Here is a 27,708-nt window from a genome sequence, read left to right as displayed (position 1 = left end):
CAAAGGATTCAAACAAGCAGCCACTTCATTCTTAACAGAAAATTTAGATTTTTCTTCTAACATTGAATCAGAAAGTAATTTATCCTTGTAAAACTGTTTGAATATACATGCAACATATGTGGTATGGTTAAAAATGTAATTTAACATATGTGTGACTAATATAATATATAAAATGATCAAATCAATTAAAAATGTTTATTCTTGCCTTTCATGCATCTATTATCTTACACTTTAATAGCCATCAATCAGCAGTGAAAAATATGTGATCAGATTTCCACGCACCATTAAAGTACTGAAAGAACAGTTTACCCTCACTTTTCACTTCACACACAGCAGTTGCATCACAAAAATCAGTGGTGACCACTAGACGTGGAGTTAATAGAGCAACACAACATGCACATATCAGGCATTTATTATTTTCTTGTGCATACACAGCAAGGGCTAGTTAACTTTATATTTAATTCTTTTAGCTCCTTTAGTTACAATTGCACTGTACCTGGGTCTTTAGTTACCTTAAAAAAAGACTGCATAATAGTAACAGTAGTAAGTTACATGTACTATGTCAAAAAAATGTAAAAAAAAAAATCATACACCAGTTCCCAGTGAGGCAGTCTATTTGGTAGTGCTGACAAAGGTGAGCTAGCTTGTTAGGCAGACTTCCTTTATTTTCCTCCATGTAGAACAGGGAATTCTAATCCTGAATCTCCCTGCTCCAAATAGCTAATGCAACTCATCACTAAACAAGAAGCCCATTACCATTTGAAAAATGGCATGTTCAGGCAGTAAAACACCAAAATGTACAATGCATAGGTACTTCCAAACCTAGGGTTAGGATGTTCTTTGTTAAAACAAGAATGCACATCCTTCCAGGTATGAGAAATTGATTTGTTTAAGTAAGTATTAATGTATTCAGATATTAAAAATAAAATGAAGAAAGCCACTAAAAAGACAAAACAAAATGTCCTACGTTTTCAGAGAGTATCTCCTTCATGCACTCACATGCAGTTACTCATTATCTTACCTTTTGTAGGCTGACAATCCTTACCAATAAACCTTCATTACATTTATTTTGATTAAGCTCCTCATAGAGGTTAATAAAGTTTTAAAATGAAAACTAACATGTGACTGCTGTATCAGTTGACTAGAACCTTAAAACATGATCAATTAAAATAACTTTTTTTGTGTGTTTGTAAAAGCTTTGCGTCATAACACTGCCCTGGATTCACAGGAAGTGGCTCTTCAGTTGGATACTGGGTTTTTTTTTGCCAGAGACCTGAGGTGGTGTAGCCTTGGCGCTCACGCTCTCCTGGTCTCCTTTAATTGCAGCCTCCAGCCGGGCCTTTAGGTGCGGGGCAGAGGCCATGAGTGCTCTGAAGACAGAAGAATGCTGGGGCCCGAGGCGCATCAGGTCTTGCAGGGCATACTCGTGCAGAGAGCGGGAGGCTACAGGCGCTGACGATAAAGTGTTTTCATCCAACAAGAAGGAGATCAGGATGTGCAACAGCACAGCTACTAGTGGGGCACCTGCCACAATAACACAGCAACAATATTCAATATGAGTTATAACATATAGAATATAAATGTAAATATGTGATAGGATATAAAGGCTAAGATATAGAATAGACATGATGCTACAGATGCGCGCGCACACACACACACACACACACACACACACACACACACACACACACACACACACACACACACACACACACACACACACACACACACGATTTTTCTACACAGTATCTACTCTATAGTTGGCCGCCTGTGGCAGAGCCCTGTGTATGAGTTCACTGAATTGACTGAAAAAAAGACGGTCAGTCATGTATGTACACAAACTCACTAGCCACTCTTCTTTAATACTAATATTTACATTGTACCCCTACAGGCATTGTCTACCTACACTGTATTTTACAGGTGCACTGTATACCCATCTGTAATTAATGAATTGCAACCCAAATTGTCAGGTACTCTCCATACCATTTGGGGGACTACAGGAACCTCACAGACTGGATACCACTTGGGTGTTGAATCAATTCCAACCCACTAGTGATTATGCAATAGTAATGACATGGAAGTGGTTGTCAAATGTGTCAGGTTTTACATGTGTCGGGTTCATTGCTGCACTGAGAGTGGACAGGCACCAACTTCTAGCTGACTCTGCAAGTGAGCATCTAGCTGCATGAGGCAACTGTGACTGCAGTGTTAACTTTAATTTCATGCAGTGCACTATAGACTTTGGTGATGACAATATACCTTTTTAAAGTCAGCTCAGCAGCTTGTAGTCAACATTGTGTTTATGTATACTGGCTGAACTAAACCATGTGTGACAGAAGTACTGACGGTGGGTTTCCTCTGCAGCAAACACTAGGGCCTCCACAGCCCTGACTCCATCCAGTGCTGCCTGGAGCTCAGCGGCGCTCTGGGGCCGACTCTTCTCCACCTGCTGCAGGAGAGCCACCAGCCGAGTGCCCAGCGCCTGGATGAACAGGCCGGCCACTGCAGCCGGGCCCTGGAACACAGACACCAGCAACTGGCAACTCCGGCTCAGCACCTAGACAAAACGTGGCATGCACAACACATCAAGGCAAAGTGACATGTCAATGACTGGCTCGCAACTGTAGGACATGCTGGGCAGGTATCTCAGACACACTAATGCTGGTGATGCAGGAAAACAGCTTGCTGACTACATAACAATTTGCATACTATGTGCTCAGAAAAACTGTCAATTCATCATTTTACTGTTGTTTGTCTTGTTAAAATTTGACAGAATATGTAGGATGAATGTCAATCAAAGCTAATTTAGGCTGCACATTTAGAATTTTTTTTTCCATGTCAGTCATCTGTAATTTCCACCTGTTGTCTGACTTTCGTCAGCAAATGAAACACGTGTTTGCTCCATGACACATCAGCAGTGGCAACTGTTCCAACTGTTTCTAATGTAAGACTAAGCCATGTTTCCAATGAGGCACCTACTCAGGGTAGCTCAGATTCCAAGCTTTAAAGAGCTGTAGCACCGTTAGCATTCTAACTCAGGTCCTGATTTTAGGTTGCAACTGTCTCAGCCCTTTATGCACCACCCAGTCAGAATTAGAATCAAGTATCATCTCTCAATAACAGATAAATTGCTGTATTTTTTATTGATGTAGTATGGTTGCTCATTGCCTGGCTCACCATGGGGTCCTTAGACTCCAGGCAGGCTTGAAATTTGCCGATGCATCGTGACCGCAGTGGCTCTACGGTGGTGACCTCAGCACTGACACACAGCAGGAAGATGGTGAGCGCTGTCAGTAAGATGACCTCACCCACACCATGAACTGTGTTATCTACAAAAGCCAAAAAGGCCTGAAAGGTCTAAATGATTTTAAAAATAACTAAAAGGTTCACAGAAATGCTGACACACATGCATGCATTATACATATACGCTTTACATAATCTCACAATACGTGAATACACTTACAAACGATTGGCAAAAGTCTGGGGAGATAATATATACATAGAGAGACAGATATAGATAGAGAGTGAGACTGCATTGAGAGTATATCAACTGTATTGTTATAATCTATTGAACTTATATTTAGTTACTAGGGTCTTTTTCTGCTTTATTTATTGGAACAATGTGTGAAAGGTATGTGCGTACAGGAAATATATGGACATATGAGGTTTGATATTTTACATGAATTTCAGGTTACGAAAGGGGCCTTGGTACATATTGATCATTTAATGTGGGGTTTTCTGTACTTTTCAATGAGAGTGGGGTGGTGTGTTTGTGTTACCTGAATCCCAGCACTCCAGCAGCGTGGTGAGGGCGGAGCGCAGCAGGCCAACCCAAGCGGCACGGCTCTTCTCTGCTCTGCTCATGGGTGAGGAGACGACAGTGCGTAGTGCCTGCAGAGCACTGGGCGCCAGCACTGCTTCCCCCGCACCGCCCCCCCGCACCAGCTCTCTGAGCACCCCCAGCAGCAGGTATAGCACCGTGGGTAACACAGACACACTGCCTGCAGAAAGATCAGCAAAACTCCATCCAGCGCTCATACTAACAGACCGGAACAAGTGACGGCACTAGAATGGTGCACAATAAGCACTGGGAACTGAACTATGGAGAAAGGGTCACATTTCAAGAATAAATATTTTTAGGAGAATGACTGCCTGGAATTTACTGATTAACTACTTGGAGATTCTGGTTTATTACATTTTCATGCTTCATGGGTGATACTAGCACATATTTAAAGGAGTGATTTGGCTGAAAAAATTCTTTACTAATTTAGACCAAATGCATACTGAACTTAATTTTCAATTGTCATCATCTTAATTAGTCAAATATGTTGATGACATGTCTAAAGAAATAAAAAGGGTGAATATTGCTTTAAAGGAGTGAGAGAACTCATCTCTCTCTCCCTCACTTACCCTCAGGTGAGCAGATAGAAGGAAGGTCTGAGAGGATCCCCAAAGCTGAGGTAATCAGCCTGCAGTCAACGTCACTGAAGGTGCATACCAGGCCCCCCTGATCAGTGGGGTTGCCTGCTAGCTGTGGACTGAGCCGCGGAAGCCTCCGGACCAACGTGCAGAGACACAGCTCCAGCGCACCGAAGACAAGGGACTTCCCTGGCACCAGGCCACCTGTGTCACGGCCCTCTCCAAACTCCGGCACTGTCTCCTTTTCAGCCGCGCCGTCGTCCACTGAGGGCATGTGTGCAATATGCATTATGCTAACTAAATACTATTGGCAAAACATTTCTGGCCAGGTTAGATCTCCTGACAGAATAAACATCTTGCCCAACCATTCAACCTATGTAGAACATTCATCAAATCAAGCAGCATATTAATATTTTTCAGGGCCCTTGAGTGCATTAAAGCCTCACCCTCGGCACTGTGGCGTTTCTCTTTGATGTGCTCCTGAGCAGCATACACTACCCGCCGCACAAGTTCAAGCACATCCTGCTGGATGCCAGGGGATTCACGTGTCACAATTAGCCTGTGCAGCACACTGAGGAGCTCCACACTCAGTGCCTACACACACACACACACACACACACACACACACACACACACACACACAAGCAAGCACGAACACAGTGGAGGGCAAACTGAGAAGCATCACCACATGGATCTTTATAAAGGCTAAAATGTGCATCAGTGAAGAAATGAAGAAAGTCACTAAATAGTTGGCAACCTGGTCATTGCCCACTTTTGAACGGGGCCAAGGCACATCAAGTAAGGCCTGCAGAGCATGAAGGCATGAGGTGATGTTCTCCATTTGGTTCTGAGAATGGGGTGAGCACAGGAACGCCACAGTGATTCCTGCAAATGTGGACCCAAAGAGAAAATGAATCAGTAATTCTTAACTTTCATCAATTTTACTTTAGACTGATGTGGAACTGGGACTGTTTTATTTAGGTGTCGTATGCAGGTGAGTGTTCATCCCACCAAATACCCTTATAACAGACTCTAACATAGATTACCCTCACTGTGAAGGTGGCATTCCAATAAGCTACCTGTGAACTGTGCTGAGGTCAATACATTTGCATTCAAATGTAACTAAAGTACTCTTTAAATTTAGTTAGATTACAAAAAAGAACAGAGATCAAGAACATTAACTGGATCAGCTCTTCACCCAGGATCAGATGCAACCGCTCTGTGCTGATGTCCTCTGGAGACTTGACACTGGCCAGTGCCGTGGACTGGCCCATGGAGGTAGGGGTGACAGGTCTGGACAGGTTGGCCGGTCCCTCATCCACCATGATAAACTCCGTGCTTTTGAGCCAGAGGGCGGTGGCATGGAGGATTGGAGCCCAGGCTCCACAGTAATGCTGCCGGACCTGATCCACCGTCTCTGCAGTGTAGAATGAGCCTCCTGAGAACAAACGGAGAGCATGCATCATTCCAATCAACAATTCATCAAACATTTACTCAAAACTGTGAATATAGCCTACAAACATTACAAAATAGTGCTTTTGGAAGCACTTGGAAGTTGGAAGCTGCCTTTTTTTTTCCAGTATGTCACACTGGACTGAGAGAGACTGTGGCATATTTTCTGTTTTCCCCTCAGCTCATTTGTTTCCCCTAGTTGCCACGGTGCTGGTGTTGACCTGTGACAGGGAGCTGGTTGGCGTAGTGCGGGGGAAGGGTGAGCAGCGCATGGTCCTGCAGCACGGCCAGCCACAGACGGCTGAGTGTGGCCAGATCCCCCTGAACCAGCTTCAGCAGCCCGGCTCCCGTCGGTCCCCCTGCGCCTCTGGGCTCCTCACCCCACTCCTGCTGCTGCTCCTGCCACCCAGCAGGGTTCTCCTGCTGCACAGTACTCTGCACTGCCACAATGTATACCTGGGACGACACACAGAAAAGGAAGAGTATTTGTTATTATGGTTTGCAAAGATTTGAGGTAATAAAAAGAGTGTTTACAGGGAAAAGGGGTTTAACACTGAGTTAGACATATTAATAATATAAAACATAAGGGAGTATAGAGATTCTCTGTCCTTTCAGAATTATTTGCATACAGGGAAGAGGCCTCTGTAGAGGTCTCTACAGGCTTCAGCAAAAGATCATGGTTAGGCTTCAGTAGACCTCAATGTACGATACATTATACCTTCACCAGGCTCAGGACTGTATATAAAAAACAAAATAATCTTTAAGAAAAAGGTCAAGAGAAGTCTTCTCTAGGAATGTAATGTTTGCATATATTGACTAATGTATGTTTTGGATGTAACGGAGGCAAATGCAAACACTAATATGTAAAAAGAAGGTGGGGTGAATATATAATCACTTCTGAAAAAATGTATAACTGTGGGAGGTGCCTCCGGAGGGTGCCTCAATAATGCTTGTTAATGTTAACCTGCAATAGGATGGGACCAGCTATTCTCTTCTACTAATGCTGATGTCTGCAGCTTTATTTTGTATTTGAATGGTTAACTGTAAAACTAGCTGATTGGGGATTTAGGAATAACAGATCCATATGTAAAAAGTATAACAATGAAATGTAAAAATAATTGAGTGAATTCGATTTACTCCATATAATGTTTTCTTTTCTATCCTGCAGAAGCTCCATGTGAGTTTGTCCACCCATACAGCAGAAGAGTTATCTGGAAAATTACTAATACGACATGATGGATTTTATTGAATAATAACTGGATTGTTTAGTGGTTACTATAAACGGCAAGAATTGATGGCTTGAAAAATTACAGCAAACTCAATACAGATGAATGATAAATACTAATACATATTAACTTAGTTTAAAAAATGTTTTTTACTTTGTATCCTTCATGTAATCAGTAGCTCATTTGGTAATTTCCCATGCCACTTATTATTCTGACCAATTGCCAAGTTCTGAAACTACAGATTCATACATGCATGACCCCGCACAAAAAAAAAACAAAAAACAAAAAAACAGTCCAGCGTTTGGAGGAGGACTCAAACAGGACAAAGCTCTAATGTCTGACCCTAATGCCATCACCAGTGATGACCATTAGCTTCACAGTCCTTCTTACCTCTGCCCAGGCTTTGAGTACAGCCAGCGTCTCCATGGTGAACGTGCTCTCATTGTAAAGTGGATTTGGCACGTCCCGTCCGGCCTGGACCTTGAGCAGCGAGGATGCCAGGAGAGCGTGCACCCTGCTCAGATCGCTGAGATCACTCACAACCCCACTGGTGATCCAAGCACTGCAAACCTGCACAGTAACAACATCAAGAAAACAAAAACAGACTCAACTCTTCCCAGGCAAAGCTGTAAGAGCTCTTTTTAGGGCTGTAGTAAACTAAGGCTCAGTTGGGAAAAAGTAGGCCAAGCATACCCTGAGTGAATTCAAGTCCCCACAGGGTGCTCTAGGAGATTACGGCAGTGTCAGGTTTGTTAAATGAGTTAGAAAGCCCAAAGTCAATATACCCAAGTTGCTCCATTTCATAGGAAACCTTCACTTTCTTATGAATTGCAGCTGTGTATTAGCTTGCTCACATGCTTTTGGAATCTCTAACAGTAAGCTTACTGTTAAGTGAGGTTAGTGTGGCAATCAGTCTAGGAAAATGAGAATTTAATATAGTCCACATTCATGCCATGGTCATACCTGACAGGCTTTGGCAGTAACATCAGGAGGGGCATCTGCACTAAATGCAGGTCGTAGAGCAGCTCCAACCTTCACAAAAAAATTCAACACCACATTATCAATATGATTGAAATCCTTTTCATCATGTTAAAAGTCAATAAAACCTTAAACAATTACATTTAAAAAATCATTTTGGTATTGGCCACACCAAGGTAATGGGTTCAATTCCCCGGTAACACACCTACGGTCATACTGAAATATATGTAAGTCGTTTTGGAGAAGACCATCCACCAATGCTGTCAGTGTAAATGTAAAGGAAATGACTAAGATCAAATCAAAGTATATATGTATTTATGTTCTAAAAATGGATTCAGCTAGCTAACTGCCTTTTCATGTACAGCAAATGCACATTATCTGCAGTGTTTCGTAACCAAAGACAAAGCACTAATTCATTGTAATCAAGACATGTTCTGTCACATATTGGTGTAATATGACGCTGATAAGGATAGACAAGTACTGCTAAGAGACCTCAAAACTAGCAACCTGAGTACTCTAATCCATATCCAGAGCTACCCAGTTACCCATCATAAGTGAAAAACAATTCAATCTACTTGTACTCATTAGGTAATGTTTGTAAATGTACAATTTATTTTTTAATCTGTTAGGGAATGGAATGTGACTTGCAAATTGCTAATGATTCTCTAAACAATGACTCAATAGTAAGAAGAATGACAGTGCTTACGTTGGCTTGGTACTGCTCCAGAATGACATGCCCAGGGAACTCGGGTTCTGGAACGCTTGCAAATTTGCGGATAATGACATATAGCATTTCCAAGCCAGCCAGACGGAGTTGCTCACTGTGGTCTGTAGCTGCCATAAAGGCCATGCGCACCAGCTCAGCCAAGTGCAGGACCAGGAAATCTAGAGAGGAGCAGGTACAGAGAAGGCAGTGTGCCATAATGAAACCTTTGTGACAGTAAATTCTTTTCACACAGTGACATGAATTTAGCCATAGAGTGAAATTTCTGTTTCTGGGCTTCAAACAGGAAAACATCAGCAACAAAATATTTGTATGGGGTTCTTGCATAAACAACATATAACAGGACAAAAATATTTAGGTAAAAGGATAACATGGGACAGAATGAGCTAAGAAAAGTTAATGATGACCTCCACTGACGTCTCTGACCTGTGGACCCATGAAGGCGTTGCTCCTGGGCCAGTGCCATATCAAAGTGAGCTGGGTCTCCACTCTCACACTGCGCCACCAAGCGGCACACACACTCAACAGCAAAGACGCGTGTCGACCAGCGAAGGCTATGGAAAGGCCCGCTGGATTCACACTTGGCACGGAAGGCAGAGGAGTCGTCACACCAATCGGCATCCTCCTCCTGGTTGATCTCCATCTGGGCTGCCCCTGCAGAGTCTGGAGGGAGGCGACAGATGAGGAGGAAATCCACAATCACCATCCACCATTCAAACAATGCACATCCGACTGAGGTACGCCATAATCACCATCCACTGTTCAAACCACATATATCCTACTGAGGAAAACCACAATCACTGTCCACCATTCACAGCCAGGGGGGTGAACACAAATTAAAGGAAAATACAAGCATAAATTTGTGCATTAGGTTTTATAACAAACCTGTAACATTCAATTGCATTGGTTTTCTATGTTACACACACAGCCATTCAACTTCACTCTGATAGTGTCATTCAAAGGGGGCAGTTCCATATTTGCTTAGATGACTTAATAAAATATTAATACATCATCATCAAAGCTGTGTAACATCAAAGTGTGTGGCAAATGTTCTGTGCCAGAGAATTACATGAGGGAACTGAGGGTTAAACTCAGTGGCAAAGCCCCAAGGAAGTGGAAAAACTGGGTTCCTACATTTTCCCTATAGAATGAGACTGCAAATGACACCTGCCAACATCAATATTGGAAAGCGGAGTCCCTTAGAGTTAGGTTTATAGTTAGTGTTAGTTAGGTAGCTAACACTAGCTAGTCATCTAAATTATTCAACTTTTAGCTTCTCATTTTTCTTATGTTCTCATAGACAGCTAGTTAGCAGAACCTGGTTCACCAATCACAACCCCTAACTCAACAGTGTCTAACTCAGAGTTCTCAACACTATAAACATCACTGCAACTTCTACTCTTTTGGTTACAGAAGCAGAGAGCCAAACCTAATATTTAACATTTATGGTTTCACATGAAGTCTTCTGTTAAACACCACTGTGACTATTTCAGCAATATCCTCATGTGACACAATGGCATACAACAGCATGATTCTCACAGGACTATTGAAAACACAGCATAAGCAATAAATTAGCATCAGAAATGCAAAGTATATAACAAATATCTTAATATAAATAGATTTAAAATTTAATATAACCAGATCATGTTTTAGTGTAGATCTTTCCTTTATACAGCATGTGAAAATCAACCACAGGCTTATTATTTGTATCCAGTGTGGTTAACCACTAATAAAAGTTAGTGGAGACCAAGGGCATGATCTCAATTCCACCATGTTGTTCTAAGTGACACCTGCCATTTGTCCTTAGCATTTCAACATGAACATTTCTAAGTGAACGTTTGTGACTTGCTTCAAGCAGCTGAGGGAGGTAAGAGGGGAGACCACCTGAAGAGGCAGAAAGCACATCCTTGCAGAGCTTTAACCAGTGGGCCAGCTCGCTAGCAGCAGCAGAGGCCATTACATGGACCAGCGTCTCCTGGATATCCTGCTGGAGCCGCAGGTCTGACTCCTGGTCCAGCAGGCTAAACAGAGCTCCCTCCAGACCCACCTCTTTAATGGTCACATCTGCAAGACAATGCCAGAAAAAACAGATCAGCCCCCCCATTCAGTTCATACACTCTCAAAATGATCCTGTCAGGAAGCTTTGTACCAGAAACAGAGGACAGATTAAAGGTCCAGGGAACATATTATAAATGCCTGTCTGACACTAGTGTGTTATGTTTAATTCTGCCTAGTTTCCAAACAAACAAACACACCACACCTCAAAAACTGACATAAATGGCTTGTCATTGCTAGCTGACAGCAGTCTGTGTGTGGTCCCAATATTCCAATGAACACATTTGAGTGATACACAGACACTCATTCTACTATACAGGGCTTAATACAATGCCGCAAGGAATGAGAATTGGAGTAATACAACTGTACACGAATGAACCTACCCATGAGGATGCAGATGCAATGAATTCTGAAGTTCAGGCACTGATAAGTCTACTTCATAGGTGCTGCTGAAATGGTGGATTTTTATGTTTTCAGCGCAAATAAAACTCTAAGCTATGGGCAGTGAAGAACTGTATAGGCTATACTGCAAAATGGGCATCAGCTCTCTCACTATTGAATGTAAAGTTTAGTTTATCTTTACACATCTTAAAGACTATCTATTTTGCACCAGAGTGGAAGAATAGCTATTTAATAATGGATTTTGGAATTGGCTTTACAGGACACTTTTTATATGTAAACTGTTTGCTCAGAACAACAAGATTAGCCTAATTATAAAGAAAAACCAAGCTTGACTGGGTCTTTAAGGAGAATTATTGCACCAATATTCCTGTCCATCTGTTTCTAATAAAGAGGATTTTGCTAGTTCATGGACATGAGACAGTAGGTGGTGTTAGTGGTGGTGCCGACTCACCTAGCTGGGTGTTGTCTCTACGAGGAAGCTCCTTCACCAGGGCCACAGCGTGCGCAGACACCTCCATGGCCTCCCGCTGGGCCAGCTGCATTAAGCACGCCACCACAGCCCGTCGCAGTGAAAGGTATGTGCTGCACAGGTTTACCTGCACATGCACACAACACATGAGAATATTTGGAGCATGGGGATGCTCTGATGCCAACTGCTGCAGTGAGCGAATATGGACAGATGAATGCAAACACAAACAAGCAAACAAACTAGAGAAAATAGAAAAAGACAAGCAACAGGAGCATGAGTGGCCTGGCAGGGCCAGCACTCTGTGGTAGTCAAGATGCAGTTAATATTGTTTTACTCAGGCGATCCCCAGCAGATCCACTGTATGACAGGGAGAGGGGCAAAGTGTAGAAAAACAATAACATGGAACAAGGCTATGGCTAAAGCTTGATTCTATCTTCAGATTATCTGATCAGTAAGAATTCAAATGTTATTCCCACAACACCCTACTGCCAAAGGGACTCCTTGTCACATGAGGCATTTACTTAAGGAGGTAAGGAGGAAGAAGTGGCTTTAGAATTAGAACGTTTTGTGTGTGTGTGTGTGTGTGTGTGTGTGTGTGTGTGTGTGTGTGTGTGTGTGAGAGAGTGAGAGAACCCCTGCAAGAATCCCTGGCACTGCAGTGAAAGGCTGTGGCAATGACCGCTCATGCTGAAAACCATAATGCCTGTTTGGGTTAGTCTGAACTTAGAAATTGTGAACAAAACATCACAATCAGATTATTGAGCAATAAATTACACAGTATGGGAGAAAAAGAAATGAGCAAAGAGCAAACAGAACATCAGCCTGCAGCCTGGCAGTGGGGCTGGAAAGATGACCTACCAACACAGAATATTCCAACAAGATGCCCTGTACAAGAGAGTAGAGAACAGCACTGTCATGACAAAGAAGAGCAAACCAGAGCTGCCTAGAACAACTTAACACCCTTGGCTCCTGAATCTGAGCACATCACCCCAATTACTACTACTGCTACCAAGATCTCATGAGCGGTCCGCTGGGACAAATACACTACTTACCATCAACACCATTAAATCATACAATTTACAGACACAAAAAATTTGGAGACAGAGAAAATGGAGTGATTATGAGCGTGAATGTGGAAGTATGTATGTGATCTGACTGTGTATGTTGTTAGTTTGTCTGCCTATGTGTACGCGTGCGTGACTATGAAAGTGTGAGAGAAAGCATGCTGGGAGCATGCTGTGTGCACTCACACAGAGGCTGGGTACCAGGCTAGCCAGGTTGACATGTTGAGCTGAGAACATGTGCAGCTGCTGCAGGCACCCAATGGCTTGGGCCTGCACCAGGCAGTCCGGGCTGTCCTGCATCACAGCACAGCCCACTAAGCAGGAGGTCCGCAGTGCACACACACCCACATCCTCACCTGCACAAAAGACATGGCACACAGAGTTAGGCCTGGGATGCTCACTCTCTGCTCCTGAAGAAGTCCTCATTAATAGATTTTAGTCCCAATCCTCAACAAGCATATGCCTCAGATATAACATTCAGAGGCTGAATCAAATATGTGAAAGTGCATGAAGGCTCGAAATAAAGTCTTATTGCATGGGGCCTTCCAAGAGGCCAATGTACAAAGGAGAGTGGTTGAGTGTAAGAAAGACGTACAGAGAGTGCTCAAGCAGGGCTGTGTGCGTTTTCGTGTTTGTGGGGGAGAGTGTGTAAAACAACCTTGTAGGTCAGGGCCCAGTGATGTGATGAGGGCGTTGAGACAGCGGCCCAGGCTCTGCTGCACCTCCACGTGTGTATGTGGTGTGGAGAGAAGCAGCCGCAACACCAGAGGTAGGCTGGCCTCCACATGACTGTGGTACAGAGGCCCTGCCAGATCAACCACCATGGACAATGAATGGAGAGCCCATGTCTGCAATACATACACATAATCAAAGATAGCATATGTATTTAATTTCAAAAACACCATTTAATTACATTTTTCTAAAATGCTACTATCTGTTTCTTAACTGTATAATTAGAAGTAAAATGCCACTTTAAAACATTTTTATTACAACTCTGTCAAAAGAATCTACATCCCCAAACCTAATGACCCATATGATGAGGTACCCCACCTGGACCTCAGGCGAGGTACTGTCCTGTGAAAGCGTGAAGAGAACTCCTACGCAGGCACTGAGGTGCTGCGGGGAGCTGATCCCCCCCAGGTAGCGGTAGAGAGCCCCTAGAGCCAGGGCATGGCCCATGCGCATGATGGCATCTCTGGCTGCCTTCAGCCTGCAGAGCACACAGAAGGAGCAGACAGGAGGCACACTTACCCACAGCTTACTGTGGCAGAAATCTAATCCATAGTCTGTGACTTCATGACTTCAACAACCTGATTCAGTTACAATTGTAGAGGGCTGGGAAACTCTCTAAATAGAGCAAAGAAGTTATTATGGTCTGGACCTGGGCTTATTTTATATTCAGTGCTTTTTGAATAGAGGCCGCCCAGTGGATGGACTTTAGAGACAACAAGAGCTACAGTGATAAATGTCGGCATTGACTTCACTTGCATTCTTCTGTCTTCTGACCTCATTTTGATATAAAAAACACCACTCAACACCTTTAATGAGAGCAGAATTAAATACTCTGCAGTTTGTTAATAACTAGTCACAATGTTTGTAAATGGCATTGGTTTACAGAAGCAGTTACTCACTTGTCAAAGCTCATCAGGAAAAGGGAAACAGTGAAGCTGGGATCATTAAGGGCCTGTGCTAGTCGGGCTAAACCTTCAGCAGCTGCACAGCGCAGAAGAGGGTTACAGCTCTCCAGTGCTCCCATCAGGAGGGACAGCCCTGGCTTGTGCACCTCCTCTGGAGCCAGTGTATCACGACCTAACGTTACACACTTGAGAAAGAAGAGACAGAAATAGAGATTGTACATATAATTTAACTAGAGTAGGAGTATTAGCAATGATTTTCAAATTTATTTATATATTCTATTTAGGCAAGTCTCCCATGAATGTATTTCAATAGTGCTGGGATTAAAATAAAAATGTTCATATTCTAGCATAAACTTGACACAGTATTAATTGGATGGGGCTTTATATAAAATGTAGAAATAATGTATTCCTGCTAAAATGATAGAAATTGTCATAGCAGGTAAACCATTAACCTACAGAAATATGTATCAGATCCAAGTAAAAAAACATGCTTAAAATACATTAAAGTGAGTTTGTGTTCATTCAAAGTTTATTGAAAAGTGCTACCTTAAACAGTTTTTGATCAACTATGTGGGCTTACCAGAGGTTTACTATAAGTGTGGATACTATGACCAGTACTGGTCTTGAAGAAAAAGTCCAACTTTTACTCATCTGCATTAGTAACACACGCTTCCAGACAAAGGGATAATCTCTTGACATTCATCTATCCTCATAATATATACGAATAAAATGCCCACATAGATCATCTTACACTGGGTGCACTACCGGATCTTGGATAATGCATATTAATGACCAGAGCAGAAACAAAATAGTGGGTCAAACATAACCCCAGTGCTCTACACCTAATCTGGACTGCCCATAATGCAAGTGCTCTAAAGCACAAGGCCTATATAAAAAAGGGTAGAATCAGCACTCAGTAGGTCCCCTGAAAATAGAAGCTTTCTGGACCTATACATAACATGCTTAGAGCCCTAATGACATGAAATGGGCTCAGATATTAAGCCCTTTTCTGTCAGTTGTTTGTCATGTTTGATGAAAGTACTATGTCAAGTGAAAAAAACGGATTGTTGTCTATACAATATGTTTTTAACCTGCATTTTTACAATGACCTCTAATTCCTTAGTTTCTAAAAGATTATATACTGGTGATATATCCATGTAACTGAATATGGCCATTGAAAACTTTCTGGTCAAAGCATCATATTAAACCTTAAATGAAAAAAAAAAAATAATAAAATAAATAAAAAAAAAAAGAGAAATGGAGTATAACAAATACCAAGACAGGACACAAATCAAATGTCATCTTCAAAAAATGTCTTAGCGGGCGCATTAGCACACAAAAACACCAAAAGGGCAGTATCTCAAAATCCAGTAGTAACTTTATGGATTCCAAATGTGCACCACCAAGCAAAACATAAGGGCCATCATTTGTTCTTTGATTTTCAGCAGTGCAAACAGTTCAGCAATACCAGGTTACATAACTACTTACCAACATGGACTTTTTAGGTACACATGGTAAAAGATGGATGGAGTAAATACTCTATGTAGAACTAAATTCTATATTGCAATAGCAATCCTTAGGTTTCATACATAAAGTGTATTACAGTTTGCTATCCCAAACAAACATGTCAATTTTTACTTTCAATGTACTTTCTTTTAATTATACTTCAGAAAATTATAATCCAAATAAGAACTAAAATAGATAATTATGAGATGATGAAAATCTTGAAAGTAACTTTGCAAACACAAATGCATTGCAAACACTCATTATTAGATATATTTTTGAAACATAAAAATACTGGCAGACCTAGATAATTTCTACACACCCAGATCTTTGAACAAGCATCTGCTTACCACAGAAAGTACAAGACCTGTGACCTTTTGGTAAAAGTGGACACTATGCCAGCAAATATTCAGTCAAACCATAAATAAAAAATTGACCATAAATGATTTTTCCCCCTAGTGAAAGTTTGTTGATTGTGAGAACAGCAGAAAAATGAGAAGGCAAACCTAGTTGGATGTAATATACCTATATAACTACTTCCCATTATTAATGATGATTAATGGGAATATAATTAATTATACTTAATGATAATTAATGGGAAAACAATGATTACTCTTTACAGGCGACAAAGTGTTTGTGTCCATCATATCATATCATATATATATATATATATATATATATATATATTTTTTTTTTTTTTAATTTTTTTTTTTTTTTTTTCTAATTTCTAAAAGATGAGAAGCATAAAAAATGCAATTTTGATGCATTTAATGATGAATTAGCATCTTTCTATAGCCAGAGTTTAATGTGTATAGCCAGTGTGTTTAATTGAGTGTTTACCTTTAGAGCGCAGCAAAAAGCTGCTGACACGTTGATGTGAACTGCCTGCTGACGAGCACCTTTCAGCTGCTTCACACACTCACAGAACTGCCCCAAGACCTGAGACCTGACAAAGCACATGGACAAGTACTACTGTATCACATATTCTAGAACTGATCCTGGATCTGATCTCTCGACAGGAGAAATACATCCATAAAGCTGGTCATTCCAGTCAAATGTGAAGAACACATAAAAAGAAACAATTGCAATAGGAGCACCTGCCACAGTTTAAACATGTGTCACTGACGAGAAGTCGTTTATTTTATTTTAACTGAACAAGGCACTGTCATTTTTTTTTTAACTTTTTGCTGCCATCCTCCCCTACATGCAATATCCTGTTCTTCTTTTTATCCGAGTTTCAGCCCACATAAAATACAACTGCAGTTCACTTGTCTCAAACCTTTCATGGTTAAATGTAACCTCATTGCCTTAACAGCTGAAGTGGACATTGTACCAGTGAGTCACACACTGCTGATTTGCAGGAGGACTAGGGCCTTCATTTCCATGCAAACACTGGGCAGTGGTATTTCCATAGGAGCAGAAGAGAGCATAATAGGATGATCAGGTAAGGAGGCAGCCCACTGGTTGAATGGAGTTCCATAGCTGGGTGGCAATACAGTACCTTTGCTGGGCAGCCAGTTGGGGGAAAATGACTGCAAATAGCCGGACAGCGGCGGCAATCAGTGCGGTAGCCGGAGGAAGTGGTGCAGGTACCTCCTGACCTTTCTCACAGATGGTGAAAGGGTCATACTCCAAGCTCCCTTCTCCTATACTGCTGCCTCCATGTAACTATAGACAATTACACATATATTGTTCAATGTTGTTCTAAAAAATTACAACGAACATACAACGATTATGGTATGCTTGACAATGGAGATGAAGAGGTGGTGGATGGCATGGCTGAGTGCTGACCTCCTCTTCTATGTAGTGCTGGTCCATGTCATGCAGAGCAGGGCCTAGCAGTGCCAGGTCCTGGCTGTGGCACAGAGGGGGCAGCAGGTTCAGCTCATTACATGCAGTGCTCTCAGTGCCCGTCAGGTCCATCAGCAGTTGTTTCAACACCGTGCCAAGATTCTCTGTGCCAAAAGGACCAAAACAGTATGTACAAACAACAGGGGTGTAATGATACATGCATTTTCTGGTTCAATACATTTTTCAACTGCAAGGTCAAGTACTGTTTAGATGGAGCATATAATAAAAGTATTTTAAATGCTTTTATAATACTAAACAAGAGTGTTAATCATTCAGCAAATATAAGAACAAAACAGAAACAATACTTTAAAAATGAATCAATTAGAAAAAATAAAATAAAAACAACCAAATTGGCTCATCAGTCCTAGATGTGAATGGTCTGGGTGTGGTCAGAATATTCCAAGAAGAACGCCTGATTGACAGCACACTCCCACTGACTCCCACTGTTTGATATGCGACTCAAGCAGAATTGAATATAATGGTACATGGAGGGAGAACAACAGTAATAAAACCATTCATGTAGACATGTAGTCTACCAAGGAGAATACTGATGCAACTAATTCTGAAGTTTAGGCACTAGATAAGCCTTATTCATGGGTGCTGAAAATAGTGGGTTTTTATGTTTATTAGAATGAAAATTAAATGTAAGATTACACAAACAGCTAGCTCCATGGATAGTAAAAAGTTGCATAGACTTTACTAGAAAATAATTTAGCCTAGCACTTACTACCTTCAAGTTTTCAGTTAGTGTAGCCTGATCTAATGCCTATTTTGATATGCTTAGAATTAACTTGTGATTCTACAAGGAGCAATCTTAGTGTTACTGCATCGCCCTGATTTATGTGGGACTATTACTCCAAGATCCTTACTATTGTATATCGATCCATGTGCAGAAAAATTACAATTGACGTCAGTCTGACAGGACAGCTATGCATATGCCCCTAAAAGAACCAATGCAAAGATATAAAATATATTTCAGGTTTACATTGAAGACTTTTGCCCTCTAGCTTTTGTTTGCTAGCTAGACTCCTCAGACCCAAGATGCTGAGAGAGAGAAAATGCAGCGTGTAGGATAATCTTTAAAAAAATTTAAAAACACTCATCTCAAGCTTTTTCCAGTAACATGACTATGAATTATATTGAGCTCAAAACCCTAATCCAACAAAGCACCACCAGGAAGATATGGACCAATACATGTGCTGTATGAGTGCTGGCTGCTGAGTTAGTACTCAGTGCATAACATGTATACAAATATTACTTAAATAGAACTATTGTATTACTTATATACATGTTATCAGCATTAACAATGATTCTCATTACCTTTTTATTGAGGAATCAATTTGTCATTCCTGACTCAGGTAACCTTAGATATATTAATGTGGCTCCAAATTGCATGTTACTCTCTAGCTACAAATATGACAATACCCTTCTGACACGAATTCCAGTAGAATAAAATAATCTGTATTTGGATCCTGATTGTCATATTACAATGAACAGAAACATGTATACTACCATGTTGTGAACAGTGGGCTGCTTTTCACATAGAACTTACCTTCATAGCTCTTGGGTGGTAAAAGTGCAAGGATCTCATACACTCTCAGTCGGAAAACCGTGAGAGCATTTTTAATCTGGTGACCATATGATTTGACAAGAGAGGGCAATCTTCAACAAAGAAACAAAGAATATAAATATATAATTTAACCTCAGGTTATATTGATCAAAACAACTACCCTTTAACATGTGACTGACAAGTTCTCTGAAAATATATAGCTAAGTAAATGTTGTATCTGCTTTCCATGTTGGTCATGGTCTCACTTACTGAGTCAGCAGGGCCACAGCACAAGACAGGAGAGGAAGCAGTCGACTAATGACCTCGTCACTTAGGAGATCTCTGCAGTACATCGCCAGATTTTTCATTGCTTAGGTATACACACACAGACACGGAGACAGACACGCAGTTCCCGTAAATGGGAACAGCAAAAAATGAGAGGGCGGGTTTAAGATTCACTACTTTTCTCAAAGTTAGAGCATCTCTAACCCTGAGGCAGCAAGCATTATATCATAACTGTTCTTTAAGGATGGCTAAAAATTTAAGTGCCCCCCCCCCACACCCCAAAAAGCCAATCTTTATCTGTTATCTAATGAATTGTCTTTAGAAGCCCATGACATTTTGGCGAACAATCGTGTGTGATTATTCACACATGAAAATACAATCTGAATTATTGTGAAAAAAATTTCAATTACATACGAGCCATATTTATCTACCTGATCTCATATCTGGCTTGGCTCCTGACAAGTGGGCTAAGCTTATAACAGAGGTTATAACCATCCCGGGCCAGATTTGTCTGGATTCGCCTTTTAAGTAGTTCACAAATCTACTGCAACACCCTCACCAGCTTTGTGCTTTTAATAAATTATTATTGGGTAATAGCTAGCTGACACTTATCCTTCAGAAGCTTTGTTTGGACCATGTATTAATTCATTCAGATGAACAAGCTTTTCTAAGGATGTAATTTAAAATTCATTAGGGCAGTGCAGGGGGATAGGATTTGAGTACAAGTATATTATATAGACATATATAATGAGTAGAGATTGAAGGGGCAATGATGCAGAGTTTTAAAAGGCCTCACCATACAGTGCTCCAGAGCGCCCCTCCAGGGTCACCTGCCAGGTGAAAGCATCTCCACGTCTCAGCTCACTCTCCAGCTCCTTAATGGACTGAGGGAAGGCACATCTCCACAGTAACAGCATTCTGGGAAGGTGGTTCTCCACTACGGTTGGCCCTGAGGAAATATTTCAGTCAGCAACAGAATGTCATAATAATACAGTTTACATCTGTATTAAGAAATTTAGGGAGAATTCAATAGCAAAATAGCCAATTTCACACAAGTACCTAAAATGGTACTATAAAATATGCCAAAAAAAGCAGAATGAAAAACGACTTGATTAATATACATTAATAACATGTAACGAGAGTGTTAAATACTAGGGAGATCAAAGATGAGATGTGTATGCAAAAATAATACTGCAAATTTGTATGGCAATACAGTAAACACAAGGAAAAAATCTTACAACACAAAAATAATCTGCTTGTAAGTGGTAATTTTGAACCACAGGCAGAATAATGCATGTGCTATGAATGTTTGATAGGTTTATAGGCAGAGACCTTCTTTTACTAGTATTTTAATTTATTAGTCCAATTCTAGTACACAGAACAAAAATTATTATATAATTATAAGGAAAATTAATTTGTGGATAGACATCTGGTGTGTTGGTTGAGAGTCTTCCCTAAACAGTGTCTCTTTCTGAGCATGGCTGTGTGAAGAGTTCCTGCTTACCTAGGGTTATCAGAGCACTGAGCAATAGCCAGCCTCCGTGAGCACGCTGGATGGAGATCCGACTGTTCTGGGCAGCAGAGCGTAGTAGATCTTCAGCCAGGCCCATCACCACCTGTTACCATGACAGTTACTCCTGCACTAACTCAGGATGACTAAACAAACAAAAAAATATTAAACTGAAACTCAAAACATAAAGAAGAAATAAAACTTCAGTGGCACTTAAAGATGATAATGCTGGATTTCATACTGTGCAAATCTTACACATTTCGATTACAATATCTACCGGAGAAGTTAAGAGTACATTTTCATGGATATTCTCTAGACTAAAGGCCATATGATGTTTAGTAGATTGCTTCTGAGTCTTAGTTATGCAATGTGGTGTATATAACTAGAGGTTCCAAAAATGACTTTGATGGGACACTGTAGTTTTCATACCTTGCCTTTGGCATGAGGTATTCCCAGTGGGCAGTGCTGCACAGCACCCAGCAGGGCAGCGACAGCTGCGCTGTACCCAGCCACGGCCTCAGGGCAGGACTTCAGTGCACCAAGTCGCTCTGAACAGCGGTCCAGTAACACGGCTGCCTGAGCAGGGACTGCTACAGCAACACAGCGCAAGCACCAGGCAGCCGCCAGTTGGGCAGACACACTGGGGTGAAGAAGCACTGAGATCACAGTATCCAGCATTCCTAAAAAAAAATAAATACATAAATAAAATAGAGAGAGAGAGAGATGGGGAGAAGGAGGGTGGGAGGAATGAAAAAAGACAGAAAGAGGTTATTTATCTTTACAGAAATAAACAGGTAACAACTAAATACCAAACTACGTGTCCAAGAACAACTCAAAGGCAGTAACAAAAAATATCCCAGTGAAATCAAAAACATTACCCTTCACAGGATTCAACTGAGCCTGCTGAACAGATTATTTTCCTGACATCAATCTACTGAATCATGAGTTGGAAAATTTCAGGAACCTCTGGCTCACCTCGGTATAGGCTAGGGATTAGATTAATGTCCTGTTAAAGATTTAACAAATTATCTGAAACTCCCTTTCTATTTAGGAAGCTGGTAATGGGAACATAGCTGACAGTGTGAGTCAGTGGTACAGGGTCCATTCCTCTGCATAATCTGTCATCCTGACTGCTCTAAAACTAAACACCTCCATTAAAATGCAGACAGGCACTTCAAGGCAAAGAAAGGTAAAAGTGTCATAGCTGCCAGTCCTTAAATCCCAACAGCACAACTTTATTTGGCTTTATGCTATACAGAAATACAGAAACAGTGAGAACACTTAGTCTCTAGAGCTGCACAATATATCATTTGCTAATTATTATGACAATAGAGGCCTTTGCGTAATGCAGAAGGCTGAGGCTACATCAAGGTTGCATCAAATGTAAATTCCGATTATATGTAGGAATATAATATTTTGCTCATATTATGCAGCCCAACTAGCAAGTCTCTTTTAGGGACAATGTACTTTTTTGTTTCTCCAAGTCAAATTCACATAGTACCCATAGTAATGGGTTAACAAATCATTTTTAGAAGAAACCCCATTTTCTCTGATGTTCTACTCTTTCAAAACAAACTAAGTTTACAGTAGAAAATACAATGGCAGCTATGACAAAAGAGTCTGAAGTGCGCAGTTGGTCATATGTGGTACAGACATATGGGCTGTGGGACAGACCTGTGCTGCCGTCATGTAGCAGTGGTGCAGCGGCAGAACACAGCGCCTGGAGGATGCTGGCCAGTTCCAGGAGGGAACACACCAGCACATGCTGACTGGCTGCCATATCCAGACTGCTCACGCGCGTCTCCACATTCCCCTCGCACAAAGCTGCATCTGATACACACACACACACACACGCACGCACGCGCACACACGACAGAGTCAGATTGCAGGCAGATCCATTTTCTAACATAAAACCTCACCCCCAAGCCCAACCCTTAATCCAAAACCTACCTCAAGTCCACCCACAATAACCACACAAGCCAATGTTTCATCTATTATCCAAATAACATTTAAAATCTTTTTAAAAAGTAACAGTAAGCAAAAATCGAAAATAAATGCATAGTGTTCACTCACCGATAGTCCTCTTTTGCTCTCTGATGACCAAGCATATCTCCTTGGCGACTGCTATCTGAGCCTTCTCTCCCAGGAGGCCACCCACAGATGCACGCATGATAAAGGAGACACAGCGGCGGCAACAGATGGCATCAGATGGGCTTTGGGTGACCCGTGGGTGCGACACCAGCTCCATGAGGAGAGGCAGGAGTGAGGAAAAATGTGCCTCAAGCCACACCCCACGCAGAGTGCACATAAACACTACACATGCCTGAGGAAGAGTGAGGAATATAGATACTGCTATAACATAGCATATGAAGATGAATGTGCACTAATGGATGCTAAGATGGCACACAGTGCAGATAGCAGAGGTACGCAGTACAGAGTGCAACAGAATAGCAGCTTTACTGGCAGGAACATAAAAACAGGCAAATTCCTCCCTACTGACATTGCAGCCCACTGCAAATAACAGCAATGACAAATAACATGACAAAATGAAACACATTAATTACTTCCCCATTTCTATAAACTAAATGTTCAAAGTCTCTCTAATGCTGTGTATGAGCATGAGGGATGGGAAGAGACCTGTGTGATGCCCACGCGCACATCTCGGCTCACGGGACTCGCGCCCTTCAGCATGTCACTGCTGGCCCGCAGGAAGCCTGCTCCACCACGCAGGAAGCCTCTAGCCAGCAGCTCCATCATCTCCTCCAGGCTGCTCCGCCTGGAGCCTGGCCTGGGGGCTGCCACCAGCAAGAGGTGCAAGGATGGGGGAGTGGAGGTGAAATTGGACAGAGTGCATAAGAAAGAGGAATGAGACAAGAAATGCCATGAGAGACAAGGACAGACGGATAAAATGGGTGACTGAAACTCAGAGGCAGCTAAGCAATCAGGAAGGTGGCTCACCTGGTTGAGCATGGGTTCAATTCCCAGGGAGCATATAGTCATAATGACAAATATATGCAAAGTCATTCTGGATAAGAGAATCTGCCAAATGCTGAAAATGTTCCAGGTAAATCTGGTCTTCAGTTATTTGATTTGTTAAAAGATCTGCTTATTGCTTGTGTTTGATTTGCTAGACGATTTGCAATTGGCAGCAGAAATACATCCCCATTACCCAAAAGGGAAAACTGATTCCAATTTTGACCAAGCAACAAGGTTGCCTGGAAAGCACAACTAGATTCAATAACTAGAATTTATAAATGAACCTACCTATAGCTTGTCTGGGCTCCAGCGCAGAGGCTATCAAAGTGCCCAGCAGTTTAGAGACAGCAATGCGGACATCATAGTTGGATCCCTCGAATGCCCTGAAACAGAGTGAGGCCACGTTCTCCAACTCTGTGGACCAGAGGAACACTGCCTCTCTCTGCAGTTCCAACAGGCACTGCCAACACAGACAGCAATCCTCACTTATACCCAACTGAAATGCAGAGTATCACAGACACTACACTACCCACAGGGTGCTGTAACACCTATGGGGTAGTATAATACCTTTGCGGCAGCACAGCGAACAGCTGTGGAGCGATCAGTAAGGCAGGCACGCGTGGCTTTATAGATGTCTCTGTGGCAGGGTAGTGCGCTCACCCCCAAACCCTTCAGAATCTTCTCTATACATAGCATGATCTCATAGCGCCCCTGAGACTGGACACGCATGCACATGTACACACACGGAGAGACAAGCACACAGATACACGCAAGACACAGAGATTTGCACACAAGTTTTTCTTTGCACAACATTTCATCATTTTTGCTGTAAGCTGTATATGCAACATAGAGAGTATGAGATGAAAGAGAAGAAAAGGTTGAAATGGCCCAGTTACATTTTTACCTCTGCACTCTTCAAGGCTTTTAAAAGATTTGCCACTGTCTCTTTGAAGGCGCTGATAAGGAGACGGCCCAGCTGCTCAAACATGGCACCCAGGCAGGCGACGGCCGCCCTTTGAGGAGAGACAGCTTCATGCATTAATACTATTAAATTTAATAGGGGTCATTTCGACGTAGTTTGCATTTTGAGCCACATAATGCACTGCAAGAGGATGCAGCACATCCTCTTGCCTATTCTTCTGTTTAGTAATTCAGGTGCGGCTCTACAGTGACCGGGACAGGACATGCTGAGGACAACAAATCCTGGCAAGGCAGTCAAAGTGTCACAGAAACCCATTTGCAGTGTAGGTTGCATGTGTGGGGCTGTATACCCACATGCGTGTGTGAGATAGCGAGAACAAGGTGACAGGGGGCTGAATTACAGTGGACGCCACTCACAGTCGAGTAGGGAGGAAGCTGGGAGAGTCATCCCTGCTACGGATGATGTCATTGCAGCGATCCACAGTAAGGCTGGAGGTGAAGGAGTCGCCCACCCAATAGAGCTGAGCCAGGCAGTAGGCCAGCAGCAACCGTGTGGATGGACCAGGGGAGGCCGTCAGAACAGCCAGCAGTTGCTCCACCAGCCGCTTCTGGTTCTGCTTCAAATCCGCCTTAAATGCCAAAACACACACACACACACACCAGTGCTCTTCACTGCACAAACAGGATTTTAATCCAGCAATCCACCCTATTGTGGCAATACAGTTTCTAATCACCGAATTAAAGATGGTCATTCATTTACTACAATTCAAGTTGAAGAACAGAAGAGAGACAATAAGGATGTCAAACTGGAAATTAAATGAAATACCAAGACGCTGAACTGAATTAGACTAATTGTAAAACAATTCTATTCTTCAAGCAAAAAATTAGCAGATCTAATGTGGTGTGCCAATCAGAGCCAGACCCAGAGACTGCTGGCCAGATGAAGAGGGGGCAAAAATAGACAGCATATCAGGCCGTCCTCTCCCCAAGTGTGTATGTGCCTCGATGTGCTTGAAAGAATGAGAGTAAGATATTAGGCCTCTCCATCTCACAGCAAGTTAATTGCTCTCAACTCACACGATCTATGGCAGGAAGCAGCTTCTTTAGGAAGCGCAGCCACTTGAACACAAACTCAGCCCTCTGATCCTCTCCCAGTCGACTGCATACATCCTCGTTCAGCAGCAGGCTGTGGGCCTGTTCCATGCTACCTCCTGCTCAAGCTCTCCAACTGACCCCAGACCAGCTGAGTCAATGCTCCTGGCACTGGCTCTCACAGCATCGCCCCTGAAACAGTCCAGCAGGAGGTGAGGCCCACAAACTTGGCATCATGCTCTTCTTTTGGTAGATTACCTCTGATTTAGGTGAAGATATGTTTAAACAGACCAATGTTTGTTTTGCTGCTACTACAGTTTATGAAAAAAGACTACAACAATAGTCTTGATAAATTAAAAAAAAATCCCCAATGTCTGGTTTTGCATAATAGCCATGTATACACATATGAAGTACTGTAAAGTGACTTTACAGGCAGAAAATATTGCAGAACCTTCTCTTAGCTACACTGTTAACTTATCTGACGCACTATGAATAATAAAGCCGGCCAAGAGCACTTACGCTTTGTGCTATAGAGAACACCAGCAGTTACCAGTTTCAGCCCGACTAGGCTACATGTCAATGAATTTACATGTCATACTCATTTAAGCGTCTAAGATCATCTAAGATTTAGTCAAAGAAAGCAACCTCCCACAGACACCTAGCCACTGCAAGGCGATGAATTATGAGGGAGGTTGGTCGACTGGTAATATGACAGCAGTTTTGCACCTATGTTGCAAAGCCAGTAATGTAGTGTTAGAAACACTACCATATTAGCTAGCTAGTTAACTAACTAACTGGTTAACAGCTAACATAGTCAGGTGGTAGCTTGCTTCACCGACTGTTCATCTGGCTGGTGAATTAACGCACGCTATTGCACAATAACCAATATAATATAGTTTTTACAACAAGAAACGAATACAACTAGCTACTAAAGTACAAAACAGAACATTTTACAGGAAACTGGTCATTACAGGGACACTGTTTAACGTTTTCCTGGTAGCAAGATAAATTAGCTAGATTAGGTTAATCAAAAATCTATGCGGTTTGTGCCCTTAGACGCCCACTGTAGTCTGGCTAGGTTAGCTAGCTAAAAAAAAGGAGAAACAAAGTTTAGTTTATTTAAGCAGCAATCTGAAGTTATACATTGCACTAATACACTGGACTAAACAAGTAAGTGACGGTTGGATAAAACATAGTTATGACGATGCATTTAGCTAATGCCCTGCTACCTTGTGTAGAACAAGCTAACTAGCTAGCCATCATAGCCTAGTTTGATGGATCTGATTGAGAATGCAAAGCATTAACGTTAACCAGCTTTGGGGTCTTCAACAATCAAAAGGTGTAATTACTTGCCAGATGTAATACTACACTTTTGGATCGACAAATCTAGAAAACGTCCGCATTCACGACGACTCAACACAGATGAACACAGCATATGTCCAGCGAGAAAGTGTTTCAAACTAAGAGGCAAGCAGCACCACGCAAAGAAAGCAGCTTAGGTTCAGTATGACCGCCAGGGGGAGATATTCATGTACAGTCTTTCCATAGTGTTAAAATATGAATCCAGATTTATTAAATGATCAGATAATGCCGAG

The 27,708-nt window shown here is 41.9% G+C and overlaps 1 protein-coding gene across 3 annotated transcripts; it reads right to left on the bottom strand.

Annotated features, from left to right (window-relative positions):
- Positions 1 to 181: 181 nt before the first annotated feature.
- On the bottom strand, positions 182 to 27,596 carry heatr5a (HEAT repeat containing 5a). Of its 3 annotated transcripts, XM_035532660.1 has the most exons (37): positions 27,463 to 27,596; positions 26,099 to 26,305; positions 25,439 to 25,650; positions 25,005 to 25,113; positions 24,668 to 24,817; positions 24,389 to 24,560; positions 23,762 to 23,919; positions 23,198 to 23,447; positions 22,799 to 22,954; positions 21,554 to 21,804; positions 21,119 to 21,230; positions 20,411 to 20,563; positions 19,600 to 19,699; positions 19,333 to 19,442; positions 17,721 to 17,884; positions 17,431 to 17,597; positions 16,770 to 16,875; positions 14,421 to 14,611; positions 13,840 to 13,999; positions 13,448 to 13,637; positions 12,976 to 13,145; positions 12,584 to 12,610; positions 11,708 to 11,852; positions 10,684 to 10,863; positions 9,226 to 9,462; positions 8,782 to 8,960; positions 8,061 to 8,129; positions 7,488 to 7,667; positions 6,093 to 6,327; positions 5,618 to 5,857; positions 5,177 to 5,304; positions 4,866 to 5,013; positions 4,411 to 4,683; positions 3,780 to 4,001; positions 3,178 to 3,329; positions 2,347 to 2,557; positions 182 to 1,524 (listed from the first exon to the last, which is right to left on the bottom strand). In XM_035532660.1, exons 2-37 carry the CDS (start codon positions 26,222 to 26,224, stop codon positions 1,223 to 1,225), a joined length of 6,135 nt encoding a protein of 2,044 aa, XP_035388553.1. In that variant the 5' UTR covers positions 26,225 to 26,305; positions 27,463 to 27,596; the 3' UTR covers positions 182 to 1,222. The 3 variants fall into 3 exon arrangements, 2 of the variants coding, with proteins under 2 accessions (XP_035388553.1, XP_035388554.1); XM_035532661.1 differs by lacking the exon at positions 12,584 to 12,610; XR_004776775.1 differs by lacking the exon at positions 182 to 1,524 and having other exon boundaries at positions 2,471 to 2,557; positions 3,178 to 3,259.
- Between the last annotated feature and the right edge of the window lie 112 nt (positions 27,597 to 27,708).

This window comes from Electrophorus electricus, chromosome 13 (genome assembly GCF_013358815.1).
Source record: "Electrophorus electricus isolate fEleEle1 chromosome 13, fEleEle1.pri, whole genome shotgun sequence".
Classification (NCBI taxonomy): Eukaryota; Metazoa; Chordata; class Actinopteri; order Gymnotiformes; family Gymnotidae; genus Electrophorus; species Electrophorus electricus.
Note: the sequence above shows the minus strand (reverse complement) of the source record. Positions and strands in the feature narration are given on the sequence as shown.

Excerpts from the sequence above, each read along its gene's own strand:
- heatr5a (XM_035532660.1), bottom strand. The coding sequence starts at position 26,224 with ATGGAACAGGCCCACAGCCTGCTGCTGAACGAGGATGTATGCAGTCGA. Across the intron at positions 21,805-22,798 it reads GCTACATGACGGCAGCACAG|GAATGCTGGATACTGTGATC; the intron begins GTCTGTCCCACA and ends ATTTTTTTTTAG. Across the intron at positions 13,638-13,839 it reads GTACCTCGCCTGAGGTCCAG|ACATGGGCTCTCCATTCATT; the intron begins GTGGGGTACCTC and ends TATGTATTGCAG.